The sequence below is a fragment of the Cygnus atratus genome, chromosome Z, assembly GCF_013377495.2.
Source record: "Cygnus atratus isolate AKBS03 ecotype Queensland, Australia chromosome Z, CAtr_DNAZoo_HiC_assembly, whole genome shotgun sequence".
In the NCBI taxonomy this organism is placed as follows: Eukaryota; Metazoa; Chordata; class Aves; order Anseriformes; family Anatidae; genus Cygnus; species Cygnus atratus.
The window spans coordinates 45,314,155-45,329,333 of NC_066396.1; the positions used below are offsets into that span (position 1 = coordinate 45,314,155).

Below are 15,179 nucleotides of genomic sequence, written 5' to 3' on the forward strand. Positions count from 1 at the left end.
CCTGCACTTTAAAGAACAGGCAGTGAACATGACCTTCCACATTTTAAAACCGTAGGGGGAAAAAAAAAAAAAAGGTTCCAACATCTTATTATTTACCTGAAAGGAAGATACGAAACGCTTCCAGCCAATATAAGCCTGTACACATCTTCTGGTGATTCTCTCAGGTATATTATCTGTTTTTATGGGAGAAGAGGGAAAAAAATATTTTAAGATTCATATGAATAACTTTAAGTCCCTTGTTTACTACAGGTAGTATAATTATAAAACACAAAGTTCGAAAGTGCTGGGAAAGAATGCCACCAAGAACAAAAGAAGGCAAGTGTGCACCAATAAAACGAATACAGAGCAAAACAATAAAAAATACTGGTCGACCTATATCAACATATATTTTTCAGCAAAAGTTATAGATTTGCCCTGTTTGTTCAACTTTCAGCTAGAGTGAAAAAGCTTCCGTCTTTCTAATTCTTCCATGTTTCTACTGCAACTCTGCTGGGCTGCTTTGTAGAACTATTTTTTTTCTGTGTATTAAACTTTTGTGATGTAAATCAAAATCCTAAAACCTTCCAAGATATCAGCAAAGAATTATCTGGTTTACAAAAGTGTATGTACTCAACAGACAAGACTAAAACAGTAACTTGTACATGTTTTGATTTTCCTACACCAGTACGTTTGCATTATTCTAAATCCTATTCTTCCTCCTTTGTACTGGTGAGACAGTGTCCAATAACTAAATCCAGATGTCATAAAGGGTAAAAAAAAAAAAAAAAAAAAAAAACTGTAGCTCGTGACACAAAGTCCTAAGAACAGAATGAACATACCTGAAATGCTACATATCAAAATTTCCACTGTCAAAACTACTCAGAAAAGAATTCAAGGAAGACCAACTCATGACAATATTCACCCAGCCTTCCCTTACAACACACTTATCTCTCCTGAATAGCCCTAACAATAAGGTTTGCTTAGAGAATACTGTAAAACTCCTCTATTATCACATCCTCCAATAATCAAGACCAATCACCAGCATGGCCAAGAGAAAACAACTGTTAATAATAACAATGTGGTGATTAATATGTCATTGTTCAATAACTTCATATTAATACTTTTTCTTTAGAACTGCATTAACTAAGCATTAAAACACTCCAGGAAGCTATTTTTTCACTAAAGTTCAGCAAAATTATTTACATCTCTTATATTAATGACCTTTTTCTTTTTCATTAAGACTTAGGAATTCTAATGCTAATAATGCATATTAGTTAAATACCGCCCAAAATTTAAGTCTGGCATTTTTGCTTTGCCATTTTTTTTCTTTTAAAAGTTGGCATTGTCTTTCAAAATTCTTTTATACAGCTACAAAACCAGTTTGAACAAATAGTTTAATATCTCCTCAATATCTTCTCTGCACGTACATACATTCTTGTGAGGTGAAAATGGGAGGTGGAATAGATATTGGGGGGGGGGGGGGGTGGCAGGGAAAGCTTGAAATATCTTCAACAGATAGCTAAAACATACATGGCAACAGGTGACCCCTCTTGTTTCTCCTCTATTTGATTACTGTTAAGTATTTTCTGAGCATTCTTCCTGTGCAATTAGCAAAACCAAAGGGGAAAAAAAAAAAAAACATCTGTTTTGTTTAAGTAGTTTAGTAAGGTAATGAAAAACACACCTTGCATCTATGTGTGCGTGTGTGTCTTCACTAGGGTGGAGTAAGTGAATTTTGCATTTAAATTTGCAAACATACGTCCAGAATAAAAAAAGAGATTTAAAAAAATATAATTAGATGGATAATTTAAGAGCTCTTCCTCAGATGCTCAAGTTTACGTTCTATTCTGCAGGCATACATTACATGCAATTCATTGTCTGAATTGGTTACAAAGGTCATGTTTCAAAAGTTTTCAAGTGGTATGCTTTGATACAGTCATACTTTGCATCTCACAGCACAACAAACACGGATTTCCTACGGCCATATAACACAGCACTTATCAGAGAAAGAGCCCTGCCTCAGAAAAAACTTACAAACCAGAGACTCAAAATAGCATTAACGAATAGAAAAGACTGAAATTAAACAGCAGAAACAGAGTTTGTACCCAGAAATGAGTCACCTGGAAAAAAGCTGGTATTCAGTGCTGCCAGGCTGGGTAATACAGAGCAATACTTGTACAACAGGCAAATAGAAATGCAACTAACAAATGTAGCTTCCCTGTAGCTCACAAAGGGAAAGGATTCCTCCCAAATCTCAGCTGAGCTTTTACCAGTTTCCTGAACAACACAAGCTTCAACACAGGAGCATCTGTTTGCGAATCTAACAGCAACAAGAGGAAGTTTTTGCCCTAACAACGTTATATTACAGTAAGTCTAAATAACACCATATAGTATTGAAACTTGCTAGTTCTTAAGCACAGCTCAAACTTCTGAAACGGCGTTACTAGTGAAGTTGTTAGAAATACCATGAAGATGTACGCATGCACAAGTGTATGGACTTTCCTTGATACAGTTACACAAACACTCATCATAGACAAGGATACTTAAAAAAGCCAACATGACAAAAAAAAACGAAACTGTGCACTGGAAAGTCTACTATCGTTTAGTACATACAAAAAACACACTGCGAGGAGATGGCATTTTTCAGTGCAGACAAACTTAAAGGAACAAGTACTAAGCAAAAATGCACAATGCTTACAGTCCACCTGAAACAACATACAGTATATTCACTGAAGGAAGCTCTTTTATAGAGTTGGATTACTCCAAATTTTCTGAAACAAAGAGAGATCCTGGTACACTTCAGCTGTGACACTACTACACACTTAAGATGTGATGTGTGAACAGAGACAGCAGTTGATGAAATGGACAGATGGGAGTTCTCAGTGAAAAGTGGCTTACAAAAACACTGGGTTAATAGGATGGTACCTGGACAGGTGCGATGGTACCAGGTGCTTCAAAGGGAAGAATGGCATTCAACCTCTAAAGAGAATGGGAAAGACCACAAACTGATACCTACTTCACAAGGAAAGTATCCTAGCAGTAACAGAGCAGTAGTAGTTGTGACAGTCAAAGTGGAGACAGGATCAGTGCTGGCACAGTTTAAGACCACAAGAGAACACATCAAAAAATCTTGGATGTGTGCAAGGCTGGATGAAGGACAAACCTGAGTGAGTCTGGGCTCAAGCTATTGGTGAACCAGACTCCAAACGCAGAAAGTGACTGTAGGCGAGACTAAAGGAGTGGGACAAGGAGCAACAGATGTCAAAGCAGCAGGGGCCACACCTGCATTTGGATTAGCGCACAGCAGCAGAACTGCATAAACTGGCTACGAAGACTTGACGTCTATACTGTACACTTCCAATGTTTTTTAACTGCAGACTAGTCCTACTCTGGTCCTGTGGACTGGACACCCATTACCTGCTGGGATTGCTTCTAGACCGCTCCATGTAGCGAGCCAAAATGAAGTGAGCAAGGATATAACGAGAGATTCACTTCAAACACGCATTCCTGGTACAGACTGAAGAGGTAACACAGACACACTGAGAAATACCTTATAGTGTAAGGTCAGAGTGGCAGCTACTCTTTCTGACCAGGAGGAGGTCACTAAATCCTTAACGATGAATGATTTCACTGGAATGTTGTGGGTGAATAAATTATAGAAAGGCAGAGAATGACAGACAGTAGAAATGATTAGAGACACCTCTGGCAGACAGAATTGTTGGAAGTAAGAAGAGGTTTTTAAGGCAGTCAGCAGAACTGAAGACTCAGAAAAGATGAGTATGGAAATGTTGAGCTGATGAATAGCAAAACAAAGACATTTCCAGACATATCTGTATATTCATAAAGTGTGTACAAGGGAGAAGACAGAAAATGAGAAAAGACATGCCTCTAGAAATATACATCATTTCAAACCAGTTTGACTAGATGCTGAATCTAGGCTTGGCTACTTACATTTCTGCAGTGCTTTCTAAGATTACAGAAACTTTCACAAATAAAGCTGTCTTCTGAAGCTAATGCCAGTAAAACAATCAACAAGAGTTACTATTAAAAGGATGGGTCACTGTAAATTTAAAGCAAATATATCAACAGATATTTTGCATGAACTGGTATTTTCTGGGGTGTTTTTTGTCTATTCTTGTACATACAAATGGAGAAACGTCTATTCAAATACTACATTTATTTCCCAAAGGGCTCCCTTCCTCAAGGCCAGAAAAATACTAAACAAGCAGCTTTAAAAAAAAAAAAAAAAAGAAAAAAAGAAAAATTCTGTTTTCTGGAGATGTGAATGAAATTGTGCAAAAGTACAGTAGCAGTGGTTTTAGAACTTTCCTACAATCATACACAAGTGCAGATCCATGTACACAGATCCCTACATACACACACAAAGAAAATACACACAGAAAAACTCTTAAAGGCCTTTAAAAATATTTTTCTTAAGTATCTTCCAGTAAAATTGTTATAATAAGTAACTGACATCTTTCAGAATAACACACTGTTTATCACCCTGTATAAACACTCGCGTACCACCTCTTTAAAAATTTGTTTTCCTTATGCAAACAAAAAAAACCATCCTACTGAACATCAAAATACAGCCAAAAATTTGCCATTAGCAGTTGAACCACTAACATTGCTCTAATCATCCTTTTCATTTAGGACATCTGTTTCTGATTACAGGACCACATGTAGCTCTGTGAACGGTCAAGAGCCATCCAAGCACTGAGCACTGGGAAAGGTACACTCGAGCACTGCTCCTGCCAACATCGCCATGTTGTCCAACAACCACTGTAATGTTCACTCAGTGAAATGGAAGGGCTTGCAGCTCTTGGCTACTAATTCCTCATTTATGAGCACTTAAAATCAACCACAGAATGAGAGTTCTTGTAGCAAGCTGTGTTACTGTCTGATTCACACTGCTTTTGAACCAGTCCTACTTTAAACAGTGGCCTCCTAGATTAGTGTTACGACCTTGAAAACAGTATTCACAATAGGATGAGAATTATTCCTGGTAGAAAAAGGAAACAAGGCTTTTGTTAAAAAAAAAAAAAAAAAAAGCATCTTCATCTTCAAAACATGGAATTACCAAGCAAAATAGTAATACTGAACCCAAGACAAAACATGTTTGATAATAACGATCTTTGATACAATTTGTTGCTTTTTCAGGGAAATGAAATAGGCTATTTGAATATACTATACTGTTAAGAAACTGTATCGGCTCAAGTCTGTAAATAACACTTTAAATTCACGTTGATGAAGTGCTTGGTGTAATCAACTTTATTTTCCTGCCCACCCTTAAGTGCAAAATCTTCTTAAAGTTGTTACTTAAATCACACATTTTACCATACTGACATAAAAGCAAGAAAACAATGAGATGATCCAATTTAAACTGCTTGCAAGCATATTTCATGTAATACAACTGTATTCCAAAAATGTCACCCAAAGTAATCTGAACCACCACAACCTGCAAAAAAACACAAACCACCCATTCTGAATAAATACAATAACTACTATGTTACTAAACTCAAAACAAAAGCTCACACACATGCATCATTTTACTATAACTTAAAAGTATTAAATGTTTTATGTTATTAAAATGTCGATGAATATCCTATCAGTTAATACATTAAACTTTCTAGCAATATGCCTTAGAAGAAAACTTTACGTACAGAAAAATCAAAACAGAAATTTATTAGAATAGAAGCTTCCTGTATGGATTTGTGGCATACTGAAGAAATGCACGTGTAGCCAACAGTCCGTTTATTAGCAGAAACACAGTTGTTAAGTTGATAGATGTGGCAGAGAGGGAATAACTGCCTATTCTCTGGCAACTCTCCTTGTTCATCACAAATGAAAGCAAGAAACCTCCAATTACTTTTTAAACAGTGGAGAGGAGGCATGGAAAACCCTGCTAGCTGGGAACATCAGTACTTCACGACAACTAAGAAAACAAGCTAGTACTACAATGAGGGACCCCCAGAGAGCAACCCTATGGAGACAAGCAGTCTGGTAAGAACATGGTGAGGAAGAACCAGTAGAAAAAGCAGGAAAAACTGCCATCATGAAAGCTAATCACAATTTCCAAAGTACAATTCAGACGAGGTAGTTTTTTAGAGGACTTGAACACAGAGAAAGACAAAAGGCTTGAGGCAACATTTGCTTAAATGAAGTGCCAGTACTTCTTCGTTCATCTCCTCTTTGCTATTCACTGGTCAACCATAAATACTCTGCACCAAAATGTAGCTGAGGGTAAACACAGTTTACCCACCACTAATTTGAGCTCTGTATCAGTTACCCATTTACTACTACTCAGCTTGGACCACTAAGTAAACAGATTTACCTCCTTTCCTACTGCATAGCCAGAGATAATTCTGCAAGTGCCACTGTAAAAGCAGAACAGTTCAACATTACACAGTCTGGTTCTAATTGCTTCCACAACTTCCAACTCCTACCCCACATTAGGCCCACAACTAGGAAGGACACTAGCAAATTGGAAAGGCAAAAACAGTACTATGGATCAGAACGGATGAAGGAAACGCTGCTTACCCTGAAGAAAGAAGATGAGAAAATAGACAAAGTACAGAGATGAGTCCTGGAGAAGGTGACCTGAATTACAGCAGTTCATGGGGCGGTACCCTCGGAGGGTCGCCCTCCAAGTACATAATTAGTGCCAGGCCTGAGAAAAGAAACACTGTTACTAAGTTAATGCAGCCAAGGGGAGAGGGGGGAGCTTGGGAATTAGGTGGACAGGGCACAGAGGATACATTTTCTTTCTTAATACAGAAGGAGCAATGGTGGAAGAAGCAGACTTTCCTCACCCACAGCCAAGTCCTGGAGAAAATCAAGAGAAGCCACTGTAGAGATCAACTCAGAAGATCACTGCTGCTTTGGTAGAGTGGTAAGGCCTGAACAGTGCAGATAGCTTACAAGGAAAAGCAATTTTTCTTTAGAAGGTGAAGAACAAAGGTGTTTTTTTCCCCATCCCTTCTTTCCCCTCACCCCTTCCACCCCAAGTAAAGTTTAAACATTCAACCCCAACACACCACATCTGGCTATACTTTGTGTGGCTGAACATGACCAATTTATGCTAATCTACACAGAATAATATTATTCCCATTATGCATTATATTATCTGTAAAAATCAAACAAAATACAGAATTAAAATAGATGGAAGATGAACAATATAGGGATTAAGAACTAAATTGTTAAGATTTACTCTAACAAATCATATTGTACTATAAAACTACATATATAACAGTGTATTGGAAACTTTGTTCTTCATCTTTAAGGCCATGTTACATTGAAGAGCCCTGTAGCTTGAGTTAGGCTGTGCTGTCACATCAAAGTACACCTGGAAGGAAGCAGCAGATGCGGGAGGGGGAAGAAAGAAGTGTGTAGCCTGGATGACCCCTTCAGAAACTATCTCCACTAAAGAGGAAAGAAAGACAAGTTAGATGAAGATGGGGGAGTGGGAACATTAAAGCACATCAACTGCGAAGGAAAGACTGGGAACAGACTTTGCTTGTAAACCAGAACACTAACAGCTGCCCTTACACTTCACCACAGTTAACGGAGACTTTTGTAATTGCCTTAATTGTCAAAATGAGCATACCCCCACACAATTAATACACACAGACATATATATATATTTTAACAAAAGATGTCAAATCATAAATCATGCCAATATATCCCAATTCCTTTAAGCAGAAGTTAAATAACATTCTGTTTAAGAATATAAATTTAAGGTCATTGAGCCTTTAAAAGACAGACTTCCAAGTTGCTAGCATAAAAATATTGAGAGTTTACGAAGACATTCAAGTGCCAGAGAACTAGTTACATACATTTAATTATAGTTTAATGTAGTCATGTGGTCAAGTGTGATTGTATTTAGAAAAAAAAAGTACAAAAACACAAAGCACACAAACTTACTGTATCTGTGCTATTCCTGAAAGCCGTCAGCCTGCTATTCCTAACAAATAACTTAAAACACCTGCATCTACAGAGCACCTTGCATCCAAAACTATGCTTACATCAAAGGCTTTAAAACACACACAGCGCTACTTTCATGACTAAGTCTACAGAGGCTACTTCTATTTACTTCCTTGCTCTTCCCACCTGAACTCCTTCGTGATGCACTGCCACACAGTTCCTCAACCTAAAGTAAGTAGTTGATGTGGGAACCCACCATGAAGCTAAAAAAGAAAAGATATCGAACAAGAAAAAATATTCAACCCACAGAAAACAAAATAGAAGGACGATCTAACACTGATATAGCACAGGATCAGAAATTAAATGATAAAATTCAGTTCAAGCAATGAACAGCATTACCAACAGGACAGGGTCTGATCAATTAAAATTACAGAAAAGCTTCTTGCAGTTTTGACTAATGGCTAGACAGATCCTTCTTCATAAAAAAGCAAAGCACTCTGAACTGTAAAAGTAGCTGGATGCTTAAGTCTACATATGTTTAAAATAAAAAAAGGCCTCAATATATTTCCTTCCAGTCAGGAAGTATGATTACAGACACATATTGTTCAGACATTCTGAGCAGATCCTAAGCCATTGCTTGCCTCAAAACGAACAACTCAGTTCTCCCTGCAGAAAGGAGGAATGTGGGATGTGTATGCCTGAATACTTCAGCACTGTCTGCTGTCATTAAGCCTGCTTCTTCATGAAAGATCAAAGGACACCGTGGAAAAAAAGTAAGCCTCAGGGGCCCAGTCTTTCTTTTGTGATCTTCTTTCACTGGAATACCTCCCACATCAATCTGTGAAGAAACTATATCCTACTTTACAGAAAAAAGCAGTACCAAACCCAAAGTCTATTGCATTTGAGAGAAAATCGGGTTCTAGCTTAAGTGACCTCAACATCTACAACTTGTGATTATTCAGGAGAGACTCCTCCCCACTCAAGGAGGGGATGAATACTCCCACAGGGCTTCACTTTGCTGTTGGTTCTTTAAGGAAAACTGCAGAAAGAATCAAACTGTACGATGCAAAAAAACTAAGTGCAGGTTTCTGAATTCTGAAAATTATCTGTTATTTTGCCTAGCCTCTTTCTGCCATACTTCAGCTGTCTGCAACTTGCCCTCCCACATGCACTGACTAGTTGGTCATGATCTCTCTTCATACGTGAGCTGAAACTGCGTTAGCATCTTTTCTGGGCTCTGCAACTTCCGTATCCTTCACTGTGGTTCTCTGAAGCAAAAACACACTACTACTGTGTCCAATAGCCTCCACTCTTTATTACTCCGCTTTGCACTGTCATAATCCATAGAAAGACCTTATGTATTTATCCAAGCCTGTTCAAGCATTCCTTCCAACTGCGTATTATTATTGCAACACGGCAGGGCTAACGGACAATCACAGATAAGATCTGTGTTAATTTTTTTTTTGTATACTTTTGAATAGCCAACCATATAAATAGCCATTTTCTCATTAGATTGTTTTGCTGTCAGTTAATTTTCTGTATTGTGGATTCTGCTCATAATGTCAGGTGTTGTGCTGCACTGTACTACTACACATACTCAGAATGATATTTTAGGGAAAAATGAACACTTCCTTCCAAATAATGGCTGGTAACTGAAACCAGTCCACTCTTGCTTCCTAGACCCATGATACGATGAAGGTACTGGAAAGAAGTAGTCTTCCTAAACGCTGCAGCTAACTAGTTATCATATTGCCTTAACTGCAAACAAGCTTAGTAACTCATGTTGCCAGTTTCCATGTGGTTTAAGAATACATTCCTAAAGCTTCTGTGTTTCAAATACCAGACTGTCGGATTTTGAAGTCTAGATCTTTATTTATAACGATTACTGTAGAAAACAGACAACAGAGAAACCCTGGGGAACAGGAAATGGATCTCGTGCATAATGTAGAGAGGCAGCAAGGACACTGCCGGCATCAGAGCAAGTACTGTATCACCCTGCAGCTGATAAACCAGAATGACCTAGGGCTACATGAACTCAGACCCTTCAAATCTCCAACATGAAAAAAACACGTAGGTTTTCACTTTGTTTTATTAGTAAGTGAACAAGAGAGATGGTTACTATCAAGGTGTATTACAAGTCAAAGCACAACATGAATATAATACATCACACCTTTCATTCTTAAGCTGTCAGCATTTTACTCCCTGACTATACTTTTGTGTACCAAACACCAATCCTATCAGACGTAGTTGTGATGTAAAGACTAGTTTTTTCCCTTTGTGGTCAGGGACCTGACTCAGTACATTCTCAGCCACCTCATACATTCCCAGGCTTTACAGCGGCTCTAAACCTACCATATCATCTCACACCTTCTCATAGACTAACTGAAGAGATCAACTTAGATTAGAAAAGAAGAAAGTGGGGAAGAAAAAGTATTTTTAAATGTGAATGCAATGGGAAATGATATACCGTACTTTATGCAAGAGAATATTTGTCTATTTTAAAAACCAAAAAAAGTATGTGGGTGAGCGGGGGAAAGGAAAAACATCAAAAAGCAGTCATTTTTTCTAAATGAAAATATTCATAAATTTTATGAAATTAAAAAAGAAAAAGAAAAAATCATAAAACTCAGATTTTTTTTCAGTGGTGGTCTTAGTTCTTAGGAGCACAAATTGCGCTGGAGAGGAAAAAAGCAAAACAAAACAAACCCAAAACACATACCTACTAGACTTTAAAAACTCTCTTAGTATGTGGTACCTTATTGCAAAATACATTGGTAGAAATATTACTCAAGAAAAAAGAAATGCTTTTATCTTGCTGTTTTAAAAAGTGAGTATGACAGAATGAACACATTTAACCAGCTGATATAATGGAAAAAATTTAAATACTTACTGCGTAGGAACCTATGAGGAATGCAGCATTTGCTTGTTTTTTCTGATCAAAGCCAGTATAATGAACTATTTTCTTCCTTATCAATGAAAATGACTGTATCAAGAAATGAACAAGATTATAATTTTGCAGCATAAACTTTTCATGACTCCTTTTCTAAAATTAGAGGAATGCAATGCTCAGTTCACCCTTTCAGCCATCTGTATTCAGAGGACCAAGTAGATGAATCCCTCAAAAGCTTCAGTGGTCTCTACTGTATCCCCACCTACATTGTTTCAGTATTTTTCCCCAGTATACCGCCTAAACAATTTTTGACACAAATTACGCTATTTTTTCTTTTTCTCCTTGAACGCATTTAATATTTCTGACTTCAAGCCCTATGCAATAGACATGCAGTTATGAGAAGTAAATACATTACATGGCAGTAAATACATGACATTCTCAAAAAACATCACAGACAAGTTAAGGTCTCAACAGCTTTAAAAACATAATTTATACTTTTTTAAAGAAATTCAGACTCTACATAAATCAGTTTTCTTCTAGTAGTTGTTTCTAAAGTAATACTATATGAGAAACACTAGAAAAGGCTTAAATAAAAACATTTTGAAAGCTTTTTTAAACTTAATCAGAAATAACTTTTAAAAAATTTATCTCAGTGTTTGGCACATAGTTTCTCCAATTACCTTAGAGAGGGGAATAGCATTACCAATAGAAAGGACATCTGTAATAGCAAAACCTATCCCTGAACTTGCCCTTGAAACAAATTTTGGTGTGCTTGAAACTTGATTGACGGCTAAAGTGTCATAAAGTATTACTATTTAAATAGCAGTGTTACTTGCTCAAATACTATTCAGCACGCTTAAAACAAATAAATTCCAGATAACTAACAGTAGTATGTCCTCAGGAATCTTAATACACCTGTCCAATAATAAACCCATCATATTCAAAGTGATTACAATATATAGACTTGTTGCTTCAGAGCACCCTGCAAACAGAAATCAAAGAATCTTGTCTCAGGTAAACCTGTTCTTAGTGCCACTGGGACCAAGTGAGATTGAATTATGCAAACTAATACACCAGTGACAGACACCAAGCGATGCCCCCTGCCAAAAAAAAAAAAAAAAAAAAAAAAAAAACAGCTCTATTAAACTATAATGTTCTGCATGCTTCTCAATTTTCACAGTTCAGTGTCTCTTTCAAGATCTAAGCAGTTTTGAAGAGGCAAACTGTGATTCACATTAATGCTGATAAGCTTTTTATCTGCCTAACAGGTTTTATAGTCCAATTTTTGTTAGAGGTCAACTAACTTGAAGTCATTAATTTTAATTAATATAGGAACTCTGTTTTAAAGACATTACGCTCAATGGAGAGTCAATTCTGAAAATTACTGAGCATCCCTAAGAGAAGATAACCTATAGCGGGAACATGACAGTCTCCTTTAGGACCATGCTATAAATGCTATTAATGATCAAATGTTTCTTCTTACAAAAAGAGATGTCAGTACCAGGAGAGAAACCAGAGTCAAAAAAACCTGCCACCCCAAATCAAAATGTGTTGCGTTCAGGCTGTCAATATTGTCAGATTGCTGAGAAGACTGAATTCCAGGAGGGGAGCTTTTCATTCAGAGAAGTCTGTATCCATTTAGCAACTGATCTTTTAGGAGCTTAATATTAGTTACTGTCACTTGCAACTTCTGGATCTTAAAGGCAAGCAGTTTTTCACTCCTAATCCTCCTGCTCCCCAAATATACCTGGATGAAATTTAGCATGCATTTTCAAAACTTAGCTTGCTAAAAATCCAGGAAAGTACCTCAGCAAAAAAAATCTGGGCCATTTGTTTTTGTTCTTTAAAAAGACAAGAATATTAAATACAAAAACAAGTGTTACCTTTAATTTCTTATTTAGTTTGCAGCAGTATCTGTAGACCATTGCCAGATTGAGTGGTCCAAAATCTGCATAAAAGCTATTCGGAGAAAGAAAGAAAAATTGTACATTAAAAAAAAATCATTTACACAGTTTAAGCCAGATGAACAAAGCGAGGAGTGGTAATATGCAAGTGCATCATGCTTCATTTCAAGTAGTTGTAGAGAGCAATAAGGTCTCCCCTGAGCCTCCTCTTCTCCAGACTAAACAACCCCAGTGCCCTCAGCCGCTCCTCACAGGACTTGTGTTCTAGGCCCTTCACCAGCTTCGTAGCCCTTCTCTGGACACGCTCCAGGGCCTCGATGTCCTTCTTGTAGTGAGGGGCCCAAAGCTGAACACAGTACTTGAGGTATGGCCTCACCAGAGCTGAGTACAAGGGAATGATCACCTCCCTGGTCCTTCCTGATACAAACCAGGATGCCATTAACCTTCTTGGCCACCTGGGCACACTGCCGGCTCATGTTCAGGTGAGCATCGACCAATACTCCCAGACCCTTTTCCTCTGCGCAGCTTTCCAGACACTCTCCCCAAGTCCTGTAGCACTGCATGGGGTTGTTGTAGCTAAATGCAGGACCCGGCACTTAGCCATGTTGAACCTCATCCCACTGGCCTCTGTCCATCAATCCATCCTGTTCAAGTCCCTCTGCAGGGCCTTCCTAACCTTCGGCAGATCGACACTTCCCCCCAACTCGGTGTCATCTGCAAACTTACTGAGGGTACACCCAATTCCTTCATCTAGATCACCACTAATGGAACCCTAAGGAATACCACTTGTGACCAGCCTCCAGATGGATTTAACAACACTCACCACTACTCTCTGGGCCCAGCCATCTAGCCTGTTTTTAACCCAGCAGAGAGTGTACCTGTCTAAGCCACGGGCTGCCAGCTTCTCCAAGAGAATACTGTGGGAGACCATGTCAAAGGTTTTGCTGAAGTCTAGGCAGACTACATCAACAGCCCGTCCCTCACCCCCAGGCAGGTCACCCGGTCATAGAAGGAGATGAGGTTGGTCAGGCAGGACCTGACTTTCATTAATCCATGCTGAGTGGGCCTGATCCCCCAGTTGTCTTGCACATGCTGTGTGATTACACTCAAGACGATCTGTTCCATCACCTTCCCTGGCACTGAGGTCAGGCTGACAGGCCTGTAGTCCCCTGGGTCCTCCTTATGACCCTTCTTGTAGATGGGCATCACATTAGCAAGTCTCCAGTAATCTTTTAACTGGAACAAAAACCTTTTCCCATTTTCCACACACCACCATAAAAGGAAACTGGAATACTCAAGATTTAAATAATTCTCAATATTATACCACTCTGTGATAACAATTTAGAAACTGTTTTAAGAGCAACCCAAATGGCCATCTTTAAAATAAGGCAACTAATAGTAACTCACAACTATTTTGAAAACATGTTTGACTATTTACACATAGTGTTCTTTGTACACTCTACAGTAAAATACGTCAATTAAATAAAGATACAGCATGTGTTACTGCTAGAGAAAAGTGAACGCTGGGAATAAATATTCATTAGTAATTTCAAAAACAGTAAGCATGTCCTTGGTCAAAAACGTTTCAAAAATTAGTAGCATTCCAAATCACACACAAAAGCATATCCCGTTCATTGCAGGGGAAATAATATATCCATTCTTGGCTCATAACGGCTTGAACTAATTTTGTCAGCTTTTTCTCTTATTCTAGGAAGTTTAGACACTCCACTTCATACTTCAGCGACTAAAGACATCCCTTTCAGCTCAATAGTCCAAGTGCATTTCTGAATATATTGGAACATGTTGCAACAACGTGTCTTCTAACAAGAATGGGTATAATGAAAGCTTCTGCTCTGAAAGGATTTTTAAGAAATCCTGATGGAAAGCCAAGAAACCATTCTAAGACATATAAATCATTATGGCAGATAAGTCTGAGAGGACAGACGCATATAATTAGCTCTATAATGGAAATAGTATGTTTCCCTCAGCTACATTTAAAAACAGAATGTCAATTAGGCTGGTTCCTCATTACTGCTGTTCTAATTTATTCCAATGATCTGTAAAAAAAACAAAAAAAAATAAGTCTGTACTTACTTCTCATACACAAGTTCATCGTCTATGCAGAAATAATGGGTATTTGCAGCTCCACTCTTTGGTTTTTGGCAGAGAATTGCAAAATAAAGGCGATCTGAAACGCAAGAAAATGTAGGGCTTTTATAAACAACCCACTTCTCCACAGCATGTTTGAAGTATTACCTGTCAGCAGAACAACTTTAAAAGGCTCGAGAATGCTCCTCAGGTGCCAGCTAACAAGGCACACCATTGCTGAGGGCCTGCGCTTGGCAGTGCTCCCTCAACCCACGCTCAAGGGACCCTACCCTGCTCCTCCTGGTGTAGGGGCAGGCCACACTGCTGCTCTCTGAGCACCACGGCCCCCATCTGGACACAGCACCTATGTTAAGCCCAGCAGTGAAATGCCCCCA

At 38.2% G+C, this 15,179-nt stretch overlaps 1 protein-coding gene across 5 annotated transcripts in view; it reads right to left on the minus strand.

Annotated features, from left to right (window-relative positions):
- Positions 1 to 15,179, minus strand: part of CDC14B (cell division cycle 14B) — a 43,103-nt gene that overhangs the window by 21,208 nt on the left and 6,716 nt on the right. For all 5 annotated transcript variants that reach the window (XR_004781535.2, XM_035565247.2, XM_035565246.2 and 2 more), the window contains exons 2-5: positions 14,791 to 14,884; positions 12,676 to 12,751; positions 10,793 to 10,885; positions 97 to 173 (exon numbers count right to left, since the gene is read on the minus strand). Coding sequence is in view for 4 of the 5 variants with exons in the window: in XM_035565247.2 (XP_035421140.1) it covers positions 97 to 173; positions 10,793 to 10,885; positions 12,676 to 12,751; positions 14,791 to 14,884 (340 nt within the window). In the remaining variant the exon portion in view is untranslated. The remainder of the gene's footprint in view (positions 1 to 96; positions 174 to 10,792; positions 10,886 to 12,675; positions 12,752 to 14,790; positions 14,885 to 15,179) is intronic.